This window comes from Melitaea cinxia, chromosome 22 (assembly GCF_905220565.1).
Source record: "Melitaea cinxia chromosome 22, ilMelCinx1.1, whole genome shotgun sequence".
In the NCBI taxonomy this organism is placed as follows: domain Eukaryota; kingdom Metazoa; phylum Arthropoda; class Insecta; order Lepidoptera; family Nymphalidae; genus Melitaea; species Melitaea cinxia.
Genome location: NC_059415.1, coordinates 7851987 through 7875188, shown reverse-complemented (window position 1 = coordinate 7875188; position 23202 = coordinate 7851987). Strand labels below are relative to the sequence as shown.

Genomic DNA, 23202 nt, shown 5'->3' with positions numbered 1-23202 from the left:
TATTTCACTATTTGTATAAATATTGTACGTAGAAAATAACAATGAAAAAATACCCTAACGTAAGAAAAAATGAATATTGCAGAAAGTTTTATAGTAATAAACTCATTTTATGAGTTTTATATTTAAGTATGACACCAAAATGTTATCTCACTCTCTCTGTTTAGCCTATCGCAAGTCAACTGCTAAACATAGGAACCCCAAGTTTGCCAAACACCCCGGTTTTCCGCAATCCTCAGCCAGCCTCCACTGGCAATGTTACTTATTGTAATTATTAATATTACTATCAACTATATTCTTTTATAATTGCGTTTGCTTGCAAACGAAAAAAAAAAATGACAAAAAATAATGAGGTACACATTAAAAAGAATACAATAGAATTGAGAACCTCCTCCTTTTTTTAAAGTCGGCTCTAAAGCGTAAGTTTCAAATTCACTAGTTACAGTAAAAAAAAACTCATTTAGAATGTGCTTAACCAGTACCCTAACTCTATGCCTAGCTATTTTAAAGTATTCACAAATTTAAGGATGACCAAAATAATCTTGTTTTTCCAAAGTTACTTACAAAGATACCAATACCGATATATAAAGATAGATATTATTTCTATGAAAGCTTGCGCTAAGACTTTACGTAGCTAGGATTTTTTTAGAAGGGCAGCCTTCTATCTACATTGTGTACTAGTTAAGGCATAGTCATAGTAGACTGGCACTGTCAAAAGTATGCCGATTTTTCTTAGTTTGACAAAAAAGATTGTACGCTCTCATCATTTCAGCCGATCACAGTCCTCTGCTGGACATAGGCCTCCATAAGTTCACGCCAGAAATGGCGTGAACTCGTGTGTTATGCCCATAGTCACCACGCTGGGCAGGCGGGTTGGTGACCGCAGGGCTGGCTTTGTCGCACCGAAAACGCTGCTGCCCGTCTTCAGCCTGTGTATTTCAAAGCCAGCAGTTGGATGGTTATCCCGCCATCAGTCGGCTTTGTAAGTTCCAAGGTGGTAGTGGAAGTGTGTTATCCTTTAGTCGCCTCTTACGACACCCACGGGAAGAGAGGGGGTGGCTATATTCTTTACTACCGTAGCCACACAGTAGTACGCTCTAACTCTGGCCTATACCGTCATTAGGCTGTATTTAATTAGTAAAATCAGTACTCACTGTTCCTCTTTGACGATAACGTAATCTTCTTCGGCTTCCGTTGATAGTTTCGCTTGTAAGGCTTTCAGTCTTTCTATTTGAAACTGCAGGTAGGATTTGGTTCCTTCCTCTTCCATGCTGAAATTAAATATATTGAATAAATTTACCGAAACGTAACTTTTTTTTATTATGTATTTACATGTTTGTTAATTAGCAAAGATTGAATAGCAAGAAAGAGGTGATGGTAGTTATTTACTTTTCCTTAACATTGTTTTTCTCTTTAATTGGAAAAATTGAAATTCCAAATATGAATGTTTGAGTTGGCAAATGGCATATTATGTAGCGTGAGAAGTGAGAGGATATTGTGTAAATATTCACGAGTATATTTGAATTTTTTACATTATTTTTGTTTTTTATTCGTTTTATATGAAACAAAAATTTAAAAATATATAATAGGTATTAAATACCACCGTGTTACTGAAAAACGAACAGTCGAAATATAAAACCATTGATAATACGTATTTTTATTTATTTATTTTTTGTTCGAAACAAATATTTTTCAATAAAATAATAGAAATAAAAATATTAATTTCTTCCAAGCCGTGTAGAAACCAAATAACTTTTTTTTTTAACAAGCTTTAGACTATTTGTATATTTTTGTTTTATTTAAATTAACTTTTTGTATGAATGTTACAATATTTTTCTCTTAATAATATAATATAGTATTACAAATATTAACCATTATAATTTCAAACAAGTTTTAATTTATTTTATGTGGTTACTTTCCCCAGTATTGATTCTAGGCAACTACATACGATACTACACTTTTGTCATCTAATGATAAGTAGTGAAATTATTTGAGTGTTTATGTGAAATGAACTTACGTTTTCTTTTTATAATTTTTAAAAAGTTTACATTTTCACCATCTAGACCTTTGCATAATTATGTAATTATGTATCGAATAAATAACTTTTTCTATTGTGCATAACTGTAATAAATTTGTATACTATGTATAATTATTTCATTATTTAATTATTACTAATATTTACTATCGGAATCGAATTATAGGTATAACTCGTAATTATTATACCATTAGTAACGAATGAAAACAAATTGTCAAGTCGTTAATAAAATTACGACAAATTGAAAATTAATGTAAATGCGTTGGTAAATCTCTTTATATTTCCGAGACCTAGAAGTACTTAATAAAAAATGAAGAATAAAACAAGAAAAGAAGAAAAATAACACACGATACTTCTTAGTAAGAATTTCCAAACAATATTTAGAAGTGCAAGGCACGGTCAATATTATCAGAATGATAAAAATAACCTCGCATAAATACGTTTATAACCTTACTTTATGCGTTTAACAGAAATTAAAACAGCAAAATAGTACGTTAATGCTTTAATTAACGATTCAAATATAATAAAACAGACAGATATGAGATTTATGAAAACTTTAGTACGTTGCATAATCATGGACGACATTGAACCTATTACTTCATACACGATTACTATGAATAGGTCCACCAAGGTAAATGTAGGGCGAAGCTAATTCTATAGAGTTCACGCATAAATATTTTTTAATAAACACATCCCGTCTGTCAACATTTAAAATATCATCTTTCAAAACACAAGTCCGTTAAATATTTGAAGATCGAATTCGAAGGAAAAACGTTAAAGCAACGGCAACCTTAATTTCATAGCTCACTTTAATAACAATAAGTATTACATCGATCCTTTATTGCTAGTTCAGTCTTTTATAAATATTACACCGTATTCACAAATCGGTAAGCTTTTCGTAACAACGAATAAATAAGGAAATATTGTTTGGTTATAAAATGACGACATTATCGATCGTACATTTGTACACATACCTTGACTTAGCATTATTCTCCATATATATTCCTCTTATTAGAATAATCCTTTACAAATGAAGGTATGTAATAAAATCTTTAACAAAATCATAAAGTTATAAATAATAAATAAGGTTTAAAATTGCACAATAAATAAGGATAATAAATAAGTATCTTGAAGTAAAATAACCACAATTCGTTAATATTCGTTACAATCAAAAGAGGACATCATGCGTCTCTGTCATATAATAGTCAATTTTAAAGCACATGAAAGAGATAAAAAATTCCAGGGTAAATAAACTTATCAGTATGCCAGATACGTCAAGCGCCATCTTTGTAGGAAGTACGGTTATAATTTGTCTATGACTTCACAAAATGTTGCCATAATAAATAAATAAACGTAAATGTGTGCTGAATTAAGAGAAAGAAATTTTAATACCTTACTGTGTTGCAGGGCTTGGTAACGAAACCAATAACGCTACCTCTGACGTTATTAAATAAAGATGTTTTTACCGACACCCTTATAAGTTGCCACTCCGGGCAAAAACTGTTCAACTCGACGCGTGAGAATTCCCGCACCGCGTCAACCCGCGCGGCGAATTGATAAGAGCGGCAATAAGACATTATTTTAAGTTATAAAGTTTTGCGTGGAAAGTAAAAGTTCGTACCTACTTTTATTTATTTTTATTTGATCGCATCTGCTGATGCTGTGTTGTTATTTATTAATAATTATTTTTAATTAATAATTTCATGCTTGCAAACCGTATTTCTTCTGCCTTGTATTTTGTGGGTTTTTATTATAAGAAATGTTGATAAATTTGAATTAAAATACAGATTTAATACATTACATCATAACAATATATACATTATCAGAGACAATTCAAAAAGCACTTGGCAGATCCCGATTAAATTTAAATGGTCCACCCAGTAAAAATAAATGAGGTATAATACAATATAAACCAACGAAAAATTAGTCAAGTAAATACGCATTACTGTCGATAATTCAAAAAGTACTTGTCAGATCTAAATTAAATTTCAATAGGACCCCATTTAACATTAAACACGCCCTACCAGTGTAAAAAAAAAATCATCGGAATCGGTTCACCCAGTCAAAAGTTCTAAGGTAGAATTGAGAACCTCATGACCAATCAACTGAGAATACTTTTGTGAAACGGGACTTACCGCGAATATTGTTTTTATTTCGAAACTCTCCGATATTACAGTGACTGTGTTACTTTTAACCATGGCGCCTGCAACGACGCCGAAACATCAGCCGAATATCGATTTTAAAAAAAGTGTTCATAGTGAATGTGAAAATTTAAAAATCAATTTATGTGAAGATATATTTCTATTAAAGATTACATAGTAACTAATTATAATTTTAGATATGCGACTTTGCGTGCATAGCTGTCTAGAACTATTTTTAATTAATTTATTAAAAACTCCATTACTAAGTCTTATTTTATTGTTTAGTATTTTATGAATTGAATATTGATATTAATATTTTATAATAATTTAATTATTCATATTAGAAGCTTCGGTAATTTAACCTTCTAATTTTATGGTTATTCATCTTTGCTTTGTTTGTCGTTAAAATATGTTTGTTTTATTAAATTTAACGAAAATGTTTTTTTTTTTTTTAATTATTGATAAATTAGTATATTTTTAATATTTATTCTTTGTTGTAATTTATTTAATTATATTGTATATTAGCTGTACTTGCGACTTCGTCCGCGCGACTTTGCAGGTTCAATGTGATTCTTTAAATTGACATAATTTTTTTATTTGTTAACCGATTGACATAAAACTTACACTAAATGTTAATTAAAACCTACCACAATATAGTAGTGAAAACTACAACCAAATCAGATAAGCCGTTTCTGAGATTAACGTGCAAAAACGCACAGACAAACAGACAAAAATTCTAACAACTATTGTTTTGGGTGCTATTTGCGTTGATAAAGGTCCCAATAATATTTTTTCTCATATACCTTCCATGTACAGACAGCGATCCGTTACTTTGTTGTCATATGTATTAATTCATTGATAATAATGACTCTATTGTATTGATTGAAGTAACAGTGACGTTAACGAAAAATAATTCCTTTTACCACTTTTTGATTGCAAAATAGAACCTTTTTAACATAAATGAATATGTATAAACATGATAATGCTTTTTCTATAATTTTAAAACCACTTATTGTAATAGAATTGTAATACTTAAAAACTATTTTCACTTTTAATATTTCAAAATCGTTTTTTGCTTCATTGTAGAGTATAGACAATATTTTGTCTTTTTAATTTTAATATTGGTATAATTGGCAAAACAATTTATCGTTAGAAATTGCAATTTGACAGCGACTTCCGCGCGAATCTACAAATTTTTTTTTAAATGTTTGTTTTCCCTACTTAACCCATTTAAGTGCTTGTAAATATTACTAAAAAAAGTTTTGTAAAGTAGTAAAGTACTGGTAATAAGCTAATAAGTGGAATTTCACATGAATAATGAAATTTCGTGCTGTTATGATAGATACAGCTCCTATGAGAGAATTTTCAAGTAAGAAGTTAAAATAGTATGTGATAAAATAAGTTATAGAAAATTTTAGCTTAAACGTATTTTGCTTTCAGATATTGTAACCACCATATCAAAGTTATCGAAAGAATGTGTGCTACGGTTGTCCGATAGTAAATTGTATTTCATAGTAAGTGAAGACAATAGTGGTCCCACACCACCCGTGTTATGGTGTGAGATTCCTCAAGATGTGTTTTTCTCCGAATATCAAATGATTGGAATAGATGACGAACACAGGGATATTTATTTAGGAGTTGTGTCAGGTATTTAACCATTTGGTGATTGTCGACAATTAAATGTGCGTTTCTTTTTGTACTGAATAATTAGTGTAGTTTCTTAAAGTTTCATTACTAATTGTAATTTCTTAGTGCTGTATGTAATAATTTTTCGCATATTTTTGTGAATTTAAATTATTAAAAAGTTGTTTTGTGGAATTTTTTTTAGGAATACTTTGCTAAATCCAACATCCCAAATTATGCCATGCCATGCCATCTTACACTGCATTTTCACTTATCATCAGGTGAAATAGTGGTCAAACGCAAGCCTATCACTGTATAAAAAAAAGTACTTGTCAGTCAATTAAATTTAAATGGGACCAAATGATACGTACCACATTTCCATTTAAAAAAAAACTTCAAAATTGGTTCAGCCAGTCAAAGCTCTTTAGTACCATAAATAAAAAAATACAACCAAGTTGAGAACTTCTTCCTTTTCTAGAAATTGCTTATATATATATATGAATAAGCGAATGAAATGAGTGTTCCTTTTTATAATTTCATTATGAATGCAGAAGCTCCCAGTCTTTTGGAACTAAATGTTTAATTAATGTGTGTGGTTACTGCTCATTCTAAGCATAGTTATGAGATTTTACAGTTTATAGAATTTTCTCTGATAGTCTATACTATCCTCCAAAAAATTTGTAATTCAGATTCTAAGATCGATAAAGATGATTTTTACTGATTTCAGCTAATTTAGCACGATCACTAACAACTCTGAAATCTGCAAAATGCCTAAAAATAAAATTAACCAAAAAGCAATGCCCGTGCTTAACATTGGACATTGACATGGTAAGTTATTATAACATCATCTTCTTCTTCTTCTTTAAAGACTGTGGCTCCTTCAGTTTTTGCCAATGACAAGTGCTGAAAGTGTATTGAAGTCCGGAGACAGGGTCCGTTTTTGACAGAACAATAGTGGATTAAGCCGCTTAAGCTGTGGTTAATTGAAAATATTTGAAATGATTATTTAATTTTATTTTTTGGTAAATTATAATTTTATATCATTGATTTTAGAATCAAATATATAATAAATTTAACTAGAACAACACAAAAAGAAGTTGGCACTAAAGTTAGAAGAAAACAAACATTAACCGGCTGCGGAATGTTTTTGGGGAGCATATCATATAGTGATACAGTTAATTTTGGACAATTAAAAAACAAATGATCGAGAGATCCTCCCCCCAGCCACATTTACATAAGGAACTGTCACGAATGCGCAATTTAGCCAAGAACATAGGTGTACAGGAGAAACCCAATTGTATACGTATAATTATCGTTGTAGTTATTTTACCTAGGTCGGAGTATTTTAAAAACCATGGCTTGGTAGGAATACATGGCTGGATATTGCCATAATATTTACCTGTAACTAGTCTTGAGGATTGCCATAGTCTATCCCAAGATTTATCCAAACATTGCTTAGCCAAACATATAAAGTCTCGGGAAAAGCACTTATTATATTAATCACAACCTAGGCGAATGGAATCTTTTGCACATATGCCATCTCATTACCTGCTATACCGCTGTGACTCGGTATCCAGGCAAGCACTACTTCAATATTCGACTGATGACATTTGAACAGTATATCTTTTATCTTTAGAGTAATGGGAAGATTAGTTTTACCATGAAATGGACTTTTCAATAAATCTTGGAGGCAGCTTCGAGAATCAGTGAATACTACAGATTTATTAAGACCATGGGATTTAATATACAAAACAGCATCCAATATGGCAATACATTCACCTAAGAAAGTGGAGGATTGAGGAGGCAGTTTGTAATTCAAAATAATATTGTATTTAGGAATCCAGACAGTGGAACAAAAGTTTAGATCGGGGTTAATTTTAGATGAGTCAGTGAAGAAATGCAACCATTCCGACCAGTTCAAATCGATTAACATCATCATCATCATCAATTCAGCCTAATACAATACACTGCTGGACATTGGCCTCCACAAGTTCGCGTCCAAAGTCACCATGTTGAGCAGGCGGGTTGGTGAACACAGGGCTGGCTTTGTCGCTCCGAAGACGGTGCTGCCCATCTTCGACCTGTGTATTTCAGAGCCAGCAGTTGGATGGTTATCCCGCCATTGGTCGGCTTTTTAAGTTCGACGGTGGTAGTGGAACTGTGTTATCCCATCAATTCAGCCTAATACAATACACTGCTGGACATTGGCCTCCACAAGTTCGCGTCCAAAGTCACCATGTTGAGCAGGCGGGTTGGTGAACACAGGGCTGGCTTTGTCGCTCCGAAGACGGTGCTGCCCATCTTCGACCTGTGTATTTCAGAGCCAGCAGTTGGATGGTTATCCCGCCATTGGTCGGCTTTTTAAGTTCGACGGTGGTAGTGGAACTGTGTTATCCCTTAGTCGCCTCTTACTTGGCCTGTGTCCGGCAGTGGACTGCGATAAACTGGAATGATGATATTTACATTTTCTTACATTTCTTGTATTTAATATTAATATTATATTTTTACTTTATGAAATAACAAGTTCTTTGGAATAGATAGCGCTGAAAGGAAATAATGAAAGACTAACCTCACCAACCCGCCTACCCAGCGTGGTGACTATGAATAAAACTCATGAGTTCACGCCATTTTTGGTGTGAAATTGTGGAGGCCTATTATGTCCAGCAGTGGACTGCGATAGGCTGATGTGTGTATAATTTTACTAACTTTAAAATGTTTAGAAATATTACAAAAATCTTAAAATAACACTGTTTAGTACAAAGAGAAGTTTTTTAGCTGTACTTTTTAATGTATTTTTTAACCGACTTCCAAAAAAGGAGGAGGTTCTCAATTCGACTGTATTTTTTTTTTTTATGTATGTTACATCAGAACTTTTGACTGGGTGGAGTGATTTCGACAAATTTTCTTTTAATTGAAAGGTGGTGTGTGCCAATTGGTCCCATTTAAATTTATTTGAGATCTAACAACTACTTTTCGAGCTATATCTAATAATGCGTTTTTACTTGACGCTTTTTTCGTCGACCTACGTTGTATTATACCGTATAACTTTCGACTGGATGTACCGATTTTGATAATTCTTTTTATGTTGGAAAGGAGATATCCCAAGTTTAATACCATGATAAGGAAACCAGGATCTGATGATGGGATCCCAGATAAATTTATGGAAATTCTTGAAAATCCGCGATAACTTTTTACTGGATGTACCGATTTTGATAATTCTTTTTTTGTTGGAAAGAGGATATCCCTGGTTTGGTACCATGATAAGGAAACCAGGATCTGATGATGGGATCCCAGAGAAATCGACGAAACTTCTTGAAAATCCGCAATAACTTTTTACTGGGTGTACCGATTTTAATAATTTTTAATTTAATCGAAAGCTGATGTTTGTCATGTGGTCACATATAAATTTTATTGAGATCTGATAGCTACTTTTTGAGTAATCTTTGATAACGCGCAGTTACTTGACTATTTTTTCGTCGATCTACGTTGTACTACTCGTCGATGCAATCGAAGTCCGTTTTTTTTCGTTTGCGAGCAAACACAATTATAAACAATACAGACTATTCAGCTTTTTATTATTTGAGTAAAAAAAAAAAAAATATGATTTTTTAAATTAACATCAGGTTTTTTAATTAACCAGGAATCACAAACACAAATAAGAGACTAGTATTGATATTTATTTTATTTATTGTTTTCAGCCGTCATCAACATCTACTCAAACAAGACAAGTGACTCATGATATACCAGTTGTAGTTGTTCCGAGAAAGCTGTGGAGTGAATTTCAAGAACCTAGAATTCCTCAACCAGATGTATGTATTGTTTCTTCGACTTTCGTTTTCTTTTATTGACAAATAATAATAGGCACACGAAAAAATAGTCAAGTAAATACTCATTATTTGCTAAAGTTAAAAAGTACTAGTTAGATCCCAATTAAACTTTAACGGAACCACATGACACAACATTTTTTGATTTAAAAAATCATTAAAATCGGTCCACCCAGTCAAAAGTTCAAGTTAAGGCATTTGAACCATTCTGACTCGAAGCTAATAACAAAGTTTATTGATTTATAATTTAAATTTTAGATTGGTCAAAACATTCACAGGCATTTAAGTATAGTGTATTAGTGAAGGTAAAAAAAGCATTTTTATTTTCTAACTTTTGAATATGCCAAGCCCATTTCTTCACTGTAAAGTAAAGGGTCAAGGGAAATCTTTACTGTCAAGTACAAAACTATCTTTACAGATTTACCAAAAAAATTTTTTAATACCTGATTCGGGATCTGCAACCTATTGATTCATGGATATTTCTTATTTTAGATAACAATAGAATTACCAGCATTAAAACAATTAAGGACAACAATTGACCGCATGAGAGCAATGAGTTCGGAGGTTATTATTAGAGCTTCAGCCGAAGGTAGACTCACATTGCAGATTAAAACAAATATGGCTAAGGTGTCAACGAGATTTAGAGATTTAAGAGTTGAGGCTTTTGAAGGTAACTTTTTGGAGTACTAGAAATCTTTTAATTTCAATTTACTTTTAAATTTAATTTTCTATCTAAAAAGCTACTTTGTTATAGCTAAAAAAATCATTATAATCTTGTTTAGTTTTGTGGATAATTATCCACACAGTATGTGATAATTTTGGCACTTATACATTACATTTTAATCAACTTAGTGTTTTAAAATTTCTGTTTAACAATAAAAGAAGCAATTGTTTTATTGTTGAACAGAAACTATACTATCTTTGTACGTTTCAAGCTAATTTTAGCAGAAAATACAAAATAAATGTCATGTGTAGTTTATATTAGATTTATACATTTCCTATTAAAGTTTTTGTTTGTTTTGAAAAACTTATTATTTATACATTTATAGGACCAATTGACCATTCTGATTCGGAGACGGAAAGTCAAGCAAACGAAGATATGTCAAAAGTATGTTATTGTCGCGTCGATGTTAAGAAATTTTCTATATTCCTAAGTTCCGAACAAATATCTCATAACAGAACTATTTGTAGTATTGTACATAAAAAGTTAGTAATTTTGTGCCTTCAGACCGAAGAAAACGTTAAGTTACAATTTTTTATTACTGGAATTGTATATTAATAAGTGTTGTAACTAGTTTTGTAAATAAAACAAATAAACTTTATTTTTGTATGAAATTATTTTTTTATTATAAGAGTAACATAACAATTACTTTCCTTTTTTTACATTTCGATCCACTATATGAAGTGCAACATTGTAAATCAAAACAATAGTATTAATGATTGATTCATGGAATAAATCTAATTAAGAAGTGATTTTTGATATAATTCAGCTTGATATTTAAGACAAAGTACTCTTTTGAATCAGTAAAAAAAAATCTTCCAATTTTACTAAAGGAATTTTTACCGACTGTTAGCATTCATTAAATTATCCTTAATTCTTTGCAGAATGAAGCACTTACATCCTTCTACTTTACTTTCATTAATGAACAAAGAAAACCAGACCTAAAGTCTAATGTACAAAATATTTTTTAACGGTGTAACAAAATGAAATCAACGTCCTTTATGTTAAAAATATAGACTAATCATACTTTTTATTTTTCACAAATGATAACAAACAACAAAACAAGGCTGACAATCATAATCAATCAACAAATTGTTCATATTGAAAAATATTTTAATCCTATATTATTCCTTGACACAATAAAACATTATGAAAATTGTATTTTATTACAAATTGAAAAATATAAAAATTAATTATAAGTCAGTTGAAATGATCTTTCATTATCTCTCCTCAAAGTATCGTGGGTTGCTTTTAACTGATCTAGTTTAGTAGAAATTTGCGCAATAGAACTGTCTATCCATTGCATCGATGACATGTGGGCATTGAGAATACGACCAATTTGAACAATCTGAAATGTGAAACAAAATATTAAAGATAAAGTAAAATTAAAATTAGGAATATTTACAGAGATAATTATTAAAAATTTGGTTGTCTATAAAAACTGCAAATTTTAGTTTGAGAATAGGTCTGTTCCATTATTATCTTTACATTAATAAAATGTAGGTAGGTACAACAATAACACACACCTAATTCTAAATTAATATTAGCTTATGAATTTAGACAAAAACTAGTAGAATTCTCATCTCTTCTTTATATACAAAAATGAATGTTTTTCTGTATTTCCCTTATAGAATCGTAAACTATGGGTTTGATCATGTCATGATCTTCAGCAGTGTTGTGTTGTGCACGAGCCCACAAAGGTTTCAGAGTAAAAAAAAAAGCGTAGCGACGCCACGCAGGGTACTAGTTACTTAATAAAGTCTTCTAATTTTAATGCAGAGACAATTAACTTTACAGTATATTTCGAAAATATTAATTTTTCATAAACTTACAGGATCATTATTGTCTTGACTTCTGTTTGTTTCATTCAGGTGTTCGATGATCTCTTTCAAATCTTCAGACATTTGGCGCAGTTGCGTGTCTAGTGTTTCTGCTAATGTATACCTAGAATGTTTTATTGTTTATTTTAGTAACACTTTAGGAACTAACATTTTGTTTTATAAAATTAATGTAATCTATGCTATTTTTTTTTCCCAAATATTTTCACATGTATAACTGGTAATTTTTGTAGTTTAATGGCATATTTTTATAATAGTATATAATATCTTTAATACTTTAGTATTACTCAAGAAACACAGTACTATAAAACGGTTAATTTCTTTGCTGCACTATTTATCACATAAATTGTATTTTTTTTTTCTGTAAGTAATTATGGTTCGCCAGCTGTCTATGTACAAAATTTTATTGCAGATTTGATTAACAGCCAGAGTCGTGCAAAATATTTTTGTGTTGGAGGCTATTATTAGGTTATAAAAAAAACGCGGGTGAAACCGCAGGGTACAGATATTAGTTTAATTTTTAGCTAGTAAGTCAATTAAATAAACTATAGAGAATAACTCACATATGCTCTCTCTCCGGATCTCTCATTCTATCGCTCTTATCTTCTAGAAGTTGTTTTTCTAGAGGGGCGAGTAGATCTTCTAATTCTTTTTGTTGAGCCAGAACAAAATCTAACTCGTGTTCGAGACTCTGTTGTTCGTTCTTTACTGTTTCAACTGCTTCGTTTAATTCTAGAATCTAGAAATTTTAATACAATTATTAGAAAAAAATCAGTTGTTTTAATTAAATTTATCTATGTACTTCTGTGAAACTAATCAATACAAACATTATAAATAGGAAAGATTTGATTTTATGTTCTTAATTGACAAACTCAAAAAATCCTGAACCGCATTCAGGGAATTTTACTACTGTAAGCACATTATCACTAAACAACATAGGTTATAACGAAAAATAACGGAGTAACCAAAATCGCGTAATCCTTGCAGATGGAAAGCCAGTCAATATTAAAGTCTTTTTATGATAATAAGAATATGTATTAAAAACAGTATGTAAATACCATGAAATTAAAATGAACAAACCTTTTCACCATTAGCAACCAACAGTCTATCCCAAGCGTTGATCTGTGTCGCTTGATTTATAAAACTGTTCTCTTGCTCCTCTAGTTCCAACGTCCACTTGTTAATACTTTCCTCTAGTTGAGCAAATGTTATCGATGATATCATCGCTGGGGGGGCCACTACTGTTGTACTGTAAAATAAGCACAAATCTCTATTTAGTTTATAAATATATGTCTATAAATACACACACCTTTATTTTTATCTGGTGCTTGGTTTAAAAATATGAAGAAACCGTAATGCATTGAACACAATCCTGAGACATGTAAATCTACCAATTCAAAGCAAAGCATAAAGCCAGTTCAAGCTGCAATCAAGAGTAAAATTCGACACAGGTAGTTTATGATATTTGTATGAATGATGATTGATGATTTAGCCTGTAATATCCCACTGCTGGGCATAGGCACTGGGCTAGGAGAAGGATTGGAGCTTAATCCACCATGCTGCTCCAATTCGCGTTGGCTATATATATTTCCTACTATGAGTAACAAGCGCTATCTGCTAATCATTTATGTGGACTACCACTTACGTAGTTGTAGTTGACAGTGAAGGCATCGTAGACGCGATTGATTTTCCTAACGCCGTTATACCAGATGGCGTTGTAGTCGACGCTGAAAATTTAGACAGTATTCATTTATTTAACAATTTATTATAACCTATATGTACCTTGAAAAGATACATGCCGTGACACACAAGTATAAACCGTGTACTTATCCCTTTTTACTAGTACATACAAAAAGGAAAAATTACAGAGAGCAATTTTTTTTTTATCTACACAATACACACAGTCGTCTGTTCCTAAAGTAAGCAAGTTAATGCTCGTGTTATGGGTAACAGTCAACTGGTATAGCTACAGAGAGAAATTACAGAGGGTTAAATATTATGTTAATAAATCAAAATTTACTTTACTCAAGTGCGCTTTAAAAGCACTTTTGAATCGTCATTTTACTAATTAAATCAGTTAATGACTTAATGTAAAGCTAACATTGTCTGCTACTCTTAGCCAAAATAGCTTGGCTTCTAGATGAACCTTGCACCAAAAATGCTTAAAAACTTTAGCATTCTTTTAAAGTATTTTCTAATCAGTGTCTATAATATAATCTAATCTTTGGGGGGCCTATGTCCAGCAGTTAACTACAATAGGCTGAACTGAACTGAACTAATCAGTGTTCTAATAATAGGTCGGGATATACGTCTTTTGGTATTTTCTAGTAAAAAATTGCAATAAAATCTTTTTGGTTGTATTGTGAGTACCATGAAAAGGTGCCATTATACAAGTGAAATTAAAAAGTAAAAAAACAGTTTCCCGCCACTATGCATTTGTTTTTTGCTATCCAAATTGTAATATTATATTTTTTAATTTGTGGTACATTAGTAGCACTAAGTATAAAATTCAAATCATAAATACGAATTTGTTACTAGTTAACAAACTTTATACATTATAAAACACTTGAAGTTACAATAAACACATATTGTTCTATGAAAAATTTTGACTGTAAATAATTTTAAGGAGTTTTAGGAGTTTTAGGAGTTATTATATATCTATCATGAGTGTGTATTTATCAAATTTAGTAGATTTTCATAATTTCTGCTACTAACTTGTCATGCCTATCTTATACTGTCTTACATTTGAATGTCAATACAAAATGTCATTTGACAAACGATTAAAATTAACAGACAGATATTTAATTGAAATAAGTATCTATCTATAAATCAAAATATATTGGAGCCCAAGAGTTAATTATCAACAATGTGTATGTAACATTTTGAACAAAAATCTTTCAAATTATCCCCGTGGATTGGAGGATTGGGATGGGACGGATTGCATATGAATATAATAATATATAATAATGCATGCGGATTGCAAATGAATATAAGATTCTATCTATTAGAAAAAATTGTATACTAACAATTACGAGTTTACTTTCAAATGTTGCAGGAATAATTGTGAAATAGAATTTGACAAGATTGAAAATAATCAACTATTCTATTTTGCTGTCGGTTTTCTATCAATTCACATGTTAATGTTTTTGAAGATATTTAAGCATCATGTTAAAACTTTTTCTTTCTGAATAAACTGATTTAATAATGATAAGTTCTATTAAAGCCAAACATTTTTACTTACTTGTACCAGACGTAGTCGTCAAAGTTGATTTTCCAAACGACAAAGATGCTGTTGTACCAAAAGAAAGACTACTAGTAGGTGTTTTGGCAAACGAAAATCCAGACTGCGTAGTAGTTGCTGAAGTTGTTTGAGTAGACAAGCTCGGAGTTGTTTGACTGGTCGTACCAAAGCTTAGAGTAGGCTTTTGTGTAGTACCAAAACTTGACGTTTGACTCGTTTGACCAAATGTTGGTTGGGTTGGTTTTGCGGTTGTATTGGGTACCGATAAAGAAAAGTTTGATTGACTCGTTTGAGGCTTTGCAAAACTTAGTGCTTGACTTGTTTGAGTTGTTCCATAAGCTGATTGAGTTGTTGTTGTGCCAAATGATGGTGGAGTTGTCGTTATTGCTCCAAAACTTGGTTGAGTTGATGTTGTGCCAAATGTTGGCTGAGATGTAGTCGTGCCAAATGTTGGCTGAGTTGCAGTCGTGCCAAATGTTGGCTGAGTTGTAGTCGTGCCAAATGTTGGTTGAGTTGTAGTTGTGCCAAATGTTGGTTGAGTTGTTGTCGTGCCAAAACTTGGCTGAGTTGTTGTCGTGCCAAAACTTGGCTGAGTTGTTGGTGAACCAAAAGCTGATTGAGTTGTCGCTCCGAATGGTTGAGTCGTTTGATTCGTTCCAAACGCTGGTTGACTCGTCGCAGTACCAAAACCAGTAGGAGTCGGTTGGCTCGGAGTTATTCCAAAATTAGATTGAGTCGTTGGTGTTCCAAAAGCCGATTGAGTCGTTTGGCTTGTTCCAAAAGCTGCTTGACTCGTTTGGGCATTAAAACTTAATGGCTGACTTGTTTGAGGGGCAAAGCTCGGTGTTGTAGTTGTTTGACCGAAAGTTGGGGATGAAAAACTAGTAGTTGTTGTTCCAAATGCTGATTGTTGCGTTGTGAATGTTGAACCAAAGCTTGGTTGTTGTGGCTGTTGCTGCTGTTGTTGTTGTGTTGTTTGATTAGGCTGACTAGTTTGCGCGAATGAAAATGATGATAAAGACGTTGTTGGTGCAAAACTTGATCCTGAAAATATTAAATTAACAATCAATTATTTAGATTTTAAAGTTTTATAGTAAAAAAATCATATCAAGAAATTCATGAATCAACAATCAATTAATTGTAAGAACTACATCTTTTAAGATAATAAGAAACACATAAAAAAATCAGTCTGATTTCTTAATAATTTAATATAAAAAGTAAAGATCTATGAGTAACTTGTTACTTACTATTCTTGATAGTAGATTTAGCAACATCAATTAAATGAAATTAAATATTTTAGTATTTAGTTATTATAAAAATTACCTGCAGTAGGTGCCGTAGTAGCAGCATTAAAGCTGAAAGGTTTAGCAAAACTTGACTGTCCGAACCCTAATGAACTTTGAGTTGTTACCGCTTGATTTAGTGATTGAGTCGTTTGTGGTGCAGATGTTGTGGCCTAGGAAAAAGAATTAGTTACAATTTGATAGTTGGGAATGAAATGAAATATTATAAACATTGCCATCGTTGTAGCCTCGTAAAAAGAACTCACATTTAACACTTTTGATTTTATGGTAGTTTCGATTTCGATTCAATCGTTGCAATGTATATCGAAATATGGGGAGTTTCAAAATGAAAATAACGGTAGGTTTCATAGAAACAAAAGTATAATTTAAAAACACTTGCTATTCATCATCATCATTTCAGCCTATTGCAGTCCACTGCTGGACATAGGCCTTCACAAGTTCGCGCCAAAAATGGCGTGAACTTATGTGTGTTGCCCATAGTCACCACGCTGGGCAGGCGGGTTGGGGACCGCAGGGCTGGCTTTGTTGCATCGAAGACGCTGCTGCCCGTCTTCGGCCTGTGTATTTCAAAGCCAGCAGTTAGATAGTTATCCCGCCATCGGTCGGCTTTATAAGTTCCAAGGTGGTAGTAGAACTGTGTTATCCCTTAGTCGCCTCTTACGACACCCACAGAAAGAGAGGGGGTAGCTATATTCTTTAACGCCATAGCCACACAGCCAAGTCCTATTAGTAGCAGATAATTCGTAATGGATAAATTTGAAACTAACAATCATATCAATATAATAAATGCAAAAAATTTGTAAGATTGGATGGATAGATGTCCATTTGTTACTTTTTCAGACAAAAACTATTGGTACTGATGGTAATGAAACTCGGTATGTATATAACTGAAGATTCAAAATAACATATAGGCTACTTCATCTCAGTATTCTTACGCAATTAGAAATTATCGTGTCAAAACTGCATGGCTATGTAATAGTATAGTAATTTGTAGATATAATATGTAACTTACAGGCGCTTGTGGAGCTGAAAATCCTGAAGTAGGAGTACTGAAGTTAAAACCTCCGCCTGATTTACCAAACGAAAATCCAGATGTAGCCGATGTACCAAACACTGATGCTGTTAATAAATAAATACCATCATAGAAAATACTAAAATATTTGTCAATTATATATTTTAAGGCAAATAATAATTGTGTTTGCAGGCAAACGAAAAAAGACCGACTTTAATTATATCGACAAGTAATACAACGTGGGTAGACGAAAAATTAGTCAAGTAAATACGAATTATCAAAGATTACTCCCAAAAGTTGTAATCAGATCTCGATGAAATTTAAATGTGACCATATGATAAACATTGGCTTTCGATTAAATTAAAAATTATCAAAATCGGAACACCCAGTAAAAAGTTATGCGGATTTTCGAGATTCCCTCGATTTCTCTGGGATCCCATCATCAGATCCTTATTATGGTACAACACCAGGAATATCTCCTTTCCAACAAAAAAAGAATTATCAAAATCGGTTCATAAACGACAAAGTTATCCCCGGACATACATTTAAAAAAAGGACATAGGAAATCAGTATAATTCAGTATATATAATTCAGTATTCAAATCAGTATAATTTGAGCAGTATTCATGCTTCAATGAGCTAACTTGAGAGACTATACTTGATACTTTTTAACTGACTTTTAAACTATGATTGGAAACAAAGCTATGAATATACAAAGTATTATATAACTTTAGACGTTAAAATATCAAGTTTTATTTTACTGATTCACATACCAAAACATATTTAATGCAGATGGTATCTGCCTAACTATAGCAAAAATAAAGTTTTCATCAAAGAGAACCTATACATAAAGCCACATGGTAAATAGATTTGACTACAGGTGGGAGTTTAACTTGTCTTGCCGAAGAAGCAGTTTCAAAGGAGCAAATTTGTGTTAAAATATCGATAATTTTGAGTTTACCTTGTGTTGCCGGAGTGCCAAATGCAGGGGCTTGCTGAGTTGTGGTTCCGAATGCTGACTGAGGTTTATCCGTTGCATTAGCCTGAAATAATATATAATTAAATGAAACAGTTACACTAATAAATAATTATTTCTAAATAGAAGGCTAAGTATTATGGATTTTTACAAGTTTTATACACTTGTCTTGGTAGTACTTTTGGATATTTTTGATTTTTCAATGTTTTTAATTAACATTTCTGTACATTTAAAACTTGTTTTTTAGAGAACATTAAGTATTATATTTATTTTCATAATATTTAATAATTTAAGATTAAACTAGTGCAAGATCACTGTGTAAATAAACATGTACTTATTATGAACTTGTACAAATATACTTACTAGTACAAACTAAAAATAAAAATAAAAAGTTAAAAAAATTACCAAAATACATTTAATTCAGGATACATCAATATTGATTTTACGATTTCTTAAATATGTTTTGAATTACCAAGCTTAATTAGTTTGCATCTGGCTGTAGCACTAGTACGGCCATGGAGTTGACCGATCATGATAAATCTTTGTATATTTATTTGTGCTTGTGTGTATTTCTGAACCCTCGACACAGAATTCACATCCTACTGGGTATCTCAGAGTATGAAGTGTGCAATTTAAATTCATTTTAGTTACAACTATAAAACATTATGTTAGATTTCAACAGAATTATGCTAACTATATGTTTATTATGAATAATAATATTTATACATTAGTAACAATAAATCTTACCGGTTTTGCTTGTCCGAAGCCCGGACTGCCAACAGTTTGAACTGGAGACGCAGTGAAACCTCCAAAACTAAGAGGTTTGTTTGAGCCAAACGCTGACGTATTGGTGGTAGATGGGGTTGAAACTAGAAAAGTAATATTTTACATTGATATTATTATACAGAAGAAATTATCAAAATATGGTATAAACTTGATAATAATAACTTGATACGATATATTTGTATTTATCTAAATATTTCTTTCCGGTTTGATGTCTGTCCAAGTGGGTCTCACCACCGTGCCTCGTAGAGAGCGTAAAGCAGTCGGTCCAGGCTGTTATTATATATACCTGATAGCAATCATTACTCATAGTAGAAAATATATCTGCCAATCCACAGTGGAGTAGCGTGGTGGATTTAGCTTTGATCCTTCTCCTACATGGAGAAAGAGCCTATGCCCAGAAATGGGATGTTACAGGATGAATCTAATCTTTGTGGCAGACGTTATGACAGAAGTTCGTTCGTTAGTTCCATCCACCAGGTTAATGTTAGCATGCTAGGGTAATAATAAAAGAGCAGCAGCTATAAACACTAGCATTTCTGGTATCACAAAGGTAAAACCAATCGAATATCATATACTCTTAAATTGGGAAAGCAAATGCATAATTTATTTAATAGACAATTAAGTTTTATCTTATTTTTTTTATATGTATCTAAGCTGGGCTAACTCCTGAAAAAGTGGACAGACCAACTAATGTATATCATCTCAGTTCAATCAAAGGAAATAGAAAGAGGAGATTGAATTGATAAGGTGATCAATATAAATATAATAAAAAGTAGCTATGGCTAGGAATTAGATGTACAACCTAGACCAGGAATCAGAGCATAAAGCCATTCACTGTAAAATGCAAATTCGGGCTTGTTTAATTAAGTTTCATAATGAGAGTGTGAGACTGAGTCCTGTAGTAAAAATAAAATTTTATATCTTACACAAGCTTGAGGCTGTAGTTTTAGCTCCGAGACCAAAACCTCCGAATGCTGGAGTACTACTCGAAGGACTTCCAAAGATGCTTGGTTTGTTTTCTGTAAATAATATTTACATGATTATATTTCTTTTTCAAGATTTAGTTTAAATAGTGAAAATTAATTTTTATCTTAAAAATTTAATTTGTGCTGGACAAAATTTGAGATTTCAAGCCAAATCTGTTACCCTAACATTAGTTTGTAAGCAGTTGTAATAACTTCTAATTATTCTTCTTAGATATATATACAAATAGTTTGCTATGAGATTTTAAAATTAAGCTTAATTAGCAAAATTAACTTAAAAAAATTGTTACAAAATGAGTTAGTACCAGTGTTTGCACCAAATGCTTTTGTGTCACCACCACCACCAAATAATGATCCTGAAAATTCAAATGAAATAAATAATAAATAAATAAAAAAAGTCGAATTATAATCCAATAAATATAAATCATGAAAATTAAAATGATAATTCCAAGGAACATGAAATATGTTTTTGAAAATAGTCTTGTATGTGGTGGCAGATAATAACACCTGAAATCCTTTCACAACAAATTGCATAGAATCAACACAAAATTGAAGGTTATGTTTTGATTAGAATACAATATAATAAGTTATTAAATAAAAGTGAATTACGTAAAAATGACAGATAACATTCTATAAGGTTAATATAATTTTTTTTTTTAAATTAATCTCATAAAAATAATGTACCTGAAGCTGTATTAGTACCAAAAGTACTTCCAGAAGTTGTCGTAGCTTGACCAAATGAAAAACTCATTGTAAATAGTTACGTTTCCACTTTACTAAGCTATTTAATTAATTTATACACATATAATTAGAAGGAACAATTTAAAATACAATCTTTTAATATTAAGTTTTTAACAAATAAACGCCGCGGAACACCAAGTGACATTCGTCTGCCGTTACAAAATGTTGCCAGTTTCAATTCAACGTCATAACGTTCAGTAATCTATTCGAATTATATAAAATATAAACGTTGCATTATGTAAGTAGATAATCGATTTACTTATGAAAACATAACGAATAACTTATAATTATATTTTTTTATATTACATGTCTTGTAGGATTTTGCCGATTAATACATAAAATGAAACCTTATTATTATCAGTCAGTTCAGCCTATTGCTGTCCACTGCTGGACATAGGCCTCCTCAAGTTCGCGCCAGACATTTCCGCAATCCTCATCCAGCCTACACCTTACCAATCAATTTTACGTAGATCGTCGGTCCATTCATATATAATTATATTTTTGTCAATATAGAATAATCGCGATCTTTAGCTACCGATGTGATTTTAATTTGATCGTAGCACTACCGACGTAAGGCCTGCAGAGTCGTGGTTATGACGATGAGTATTATGGAAAATATGTACAATATGTATGTCGTATTGTTAATGTGGGGTCTACCAATGAAAAAGAATATAATTAATTTAATCAGCTTTATTTAAATTTATTTTAATATGCCTTTTAAACTCTAGCTCCGTTTTTTAACTGAAAAATTATACTTCACAAAATAAAAATAATTAAAAGATATATAACATCTGAGGAACAATGAAATATACTAGCTGTTCTTTATCTTAAAGGTTGTATATATTAGAAAAAAGAAAAAAATTCAATAACAAAGCTATTCACAATCGGGGCACATTTGTTTGGCGGACTGTAAACAGACATGGTTTTTGTAAAAGTAGCTTTTATACGTGAATTTACTATTTAGTTTTTTCTTCGTTTGTTTGATATTGAACTGTCTTTGGTATATCAGGACCGAATATCCCGGCTAAACTTATACGACGTTCACGAGGCAAGGTGTACGTTGAACACCCTTCTCTTCATATGCTCCAATATAAATTATCAAGCTAATTGCCATATACATATAAAACGAACAATTTTCGGCTTAGTTGTACATCATGTAAAATATATGCATACACTGAACTTACGTCTAAATTATGAAAAGTATTTTGGAAAAGTTTAGGTTATCATAAGGTATATTTACGTGCAGACGTACCAAGTACCAAAACAATATTTTATTTTATTAGTGTGAGCTGGAGTTTTGAGCATCAAAGTAGACTCAGATCTAAGGGTGCGTTTGTGTGTATTACAATGATACTTGAAGCGCTCCTTAAGGTATAGTTCTCCTTAATTTCCACTATTAGAATGTTAAATAATTTGATCTCTCTTTAATACAGATTACCGACAAGATCCAAGCTGAAGGTCTACGGAGCCTACATCCGCTCGCGATTGACGTATGCGGCCTCGGCTTGGTACGCCCTCTGCTCGGCGAGCCAGGCCAGACGGCTTCAGGTCCAGCAGAACCGGTGCCTACGTTTGATAGTAGGAGCTCCGAGGTACGTCAGGAACGACGTCATACACCGTGATACCAAGACGCCCACCGTGGAGGAGTATGTGCGTCGCCTCGCACGCGCCATGTTCGCCCGCGCGGACAGGAGCGCGTGCACACACCTTCACGGTATCGCACCGCTTCACGCGAGACTGCCAGACGGACGTCCCCTGCCTCGTGAGCTCCTGCTGTCACCGCCGGTTCCCAGCACCGATGTCGGTGGCGACGAAAGTGATGACTACGACGACGGCTAGGACACCCGGGTTGCAACCGCGGTGTCCCCTCGAATCCCAACCGGACTAGACTTGCCCAACTAAATTTCTAACAGGCCATAGCCTACTTTAAGTAGGTATGGCCCTGACCCATCGGGTCAAAACACAGATCCCGAGGGCGTAG

The 23202-nt window shown here is 32.3% G+C and overlaps 3 protein-coding genes across 3 annotated transcripts in view; 1 reads left to right on the top strand and 2 right to left on the bottom strand.

The window, feature by feature from the left end:
- The window catches only part of LOC123664438 (myb protein), a 60397-nt gene extending 57191 nt beyond the window's left edge, over positions 1–3206 (bottom strand). The window contains exons 1-2 of the mRNA XM_045598982.1: positions 3007–3206; positions 1152–1268 (exon numbers count right to left, since the gene is read on the bottom strand). Of these exons, the coding sequence (XP_045454938.1) occupies positions 1152–1268; positions 3007–3029 (140 nt within the window). The 5' untranslated portion in view covers positions 3030–3206. The remainder of the gene's footprint in view (positions 1–1151; positions 1269–3006) is intronic.
- Positions 3207–5339: 2133 nt separating this feature from the next.
- Positions 5340–10939, top strand: LOC123664518 (checkpoint protein HUS1). Its single transcript, XM_045599055.1, has 6 exons — positions 5340–5542; positions 5614–5820; positions 6524–6624; positions 9495–9605; positions 10113–10290; positions 10670–10939. Exons 1-6 carry the CDS (start codon positions 5491–5493, stop codon positions 10897–10899), a joined length of 879 nt encoding a protein of 292 aa, XP_045455011.1. The 5' UTR covers positions 5340–5490; the 3' UTR covers positions 10900–10939.
- On the bottom strand, positions 10939–21231 carry LOC123664437 (nuclear pore glycoprotein p62-like). Its single transcript, XM_045598980.1, has 13 exons — positions 21165–21231; positions 20786–20836; positions 20424–20516; positions 19459–19580; positions 18697–18778; positions 17737–17843; positions 16744–16876; positions 15421–16464; positions 13825–13906; positions 13260–13428; positions 12743–12918; positions 12174–12285; positions 10939–11689 (listed from the first exon to the last, which is right to left on the bottom strand). Exons 1-13 carry the CDS (start codon positions 21229–21231, stop codon positions 11531–11533), a joined length of 2397 nt encoding a protein of 798 aa, XP_045454936.1. The 3' UTR covers positions 10939–11530.
- Between the last annotated feature and the right edge of the window lie 1971 nt (positions 21232–23202).

Excerpts from the sequence above, each read along its gene's own strand:
- LOC123664518 (XM_045599055.1), top strand. The coding sequence starts at position 5,491 with ATGAAATTTCGTGCTGTTATGATAGATACAGCTCCTATGAGAGAATTT. Across the intron at positions 5,543-5,613 it reads TCCTATGAGAGAATTTTCAA|ATATTGTAACCACCATATCA; the intron begins GTAAGAAGTTAA and ends TTTTGCTTTCAG. Across the intron at positions 10,291-10,669 it reads AAGAGTTGAGGCTTTTGAAG|GACCAATTGACCATTCTGAT; the intron begins GTAACTTTTTGG and ends ATACATTTATAG.
- LOC123664437 (XM_045598980.1), bottom strand. The coding sequence starts at position 21,231 with ATGAGTTTTTCATTTGGTCAAGCTACGACAACTTCTGGAAGTACTTTT. Across the intron at positions 18,779-19,458 it reads GCTTCGGACAAGCAAAACCG|GCTAATGCAACGGATAAACC; the intron begins GTAAGATTTATT and ends ATATTATTTCAG. Across the intron at positions 16,465-16,743 it reads TACTACGGCACCTACTGCAG|GATCAAGTTTTGCACCAACA; the intron begins GTAATTTTTATA and ends TAATATTTTCAG.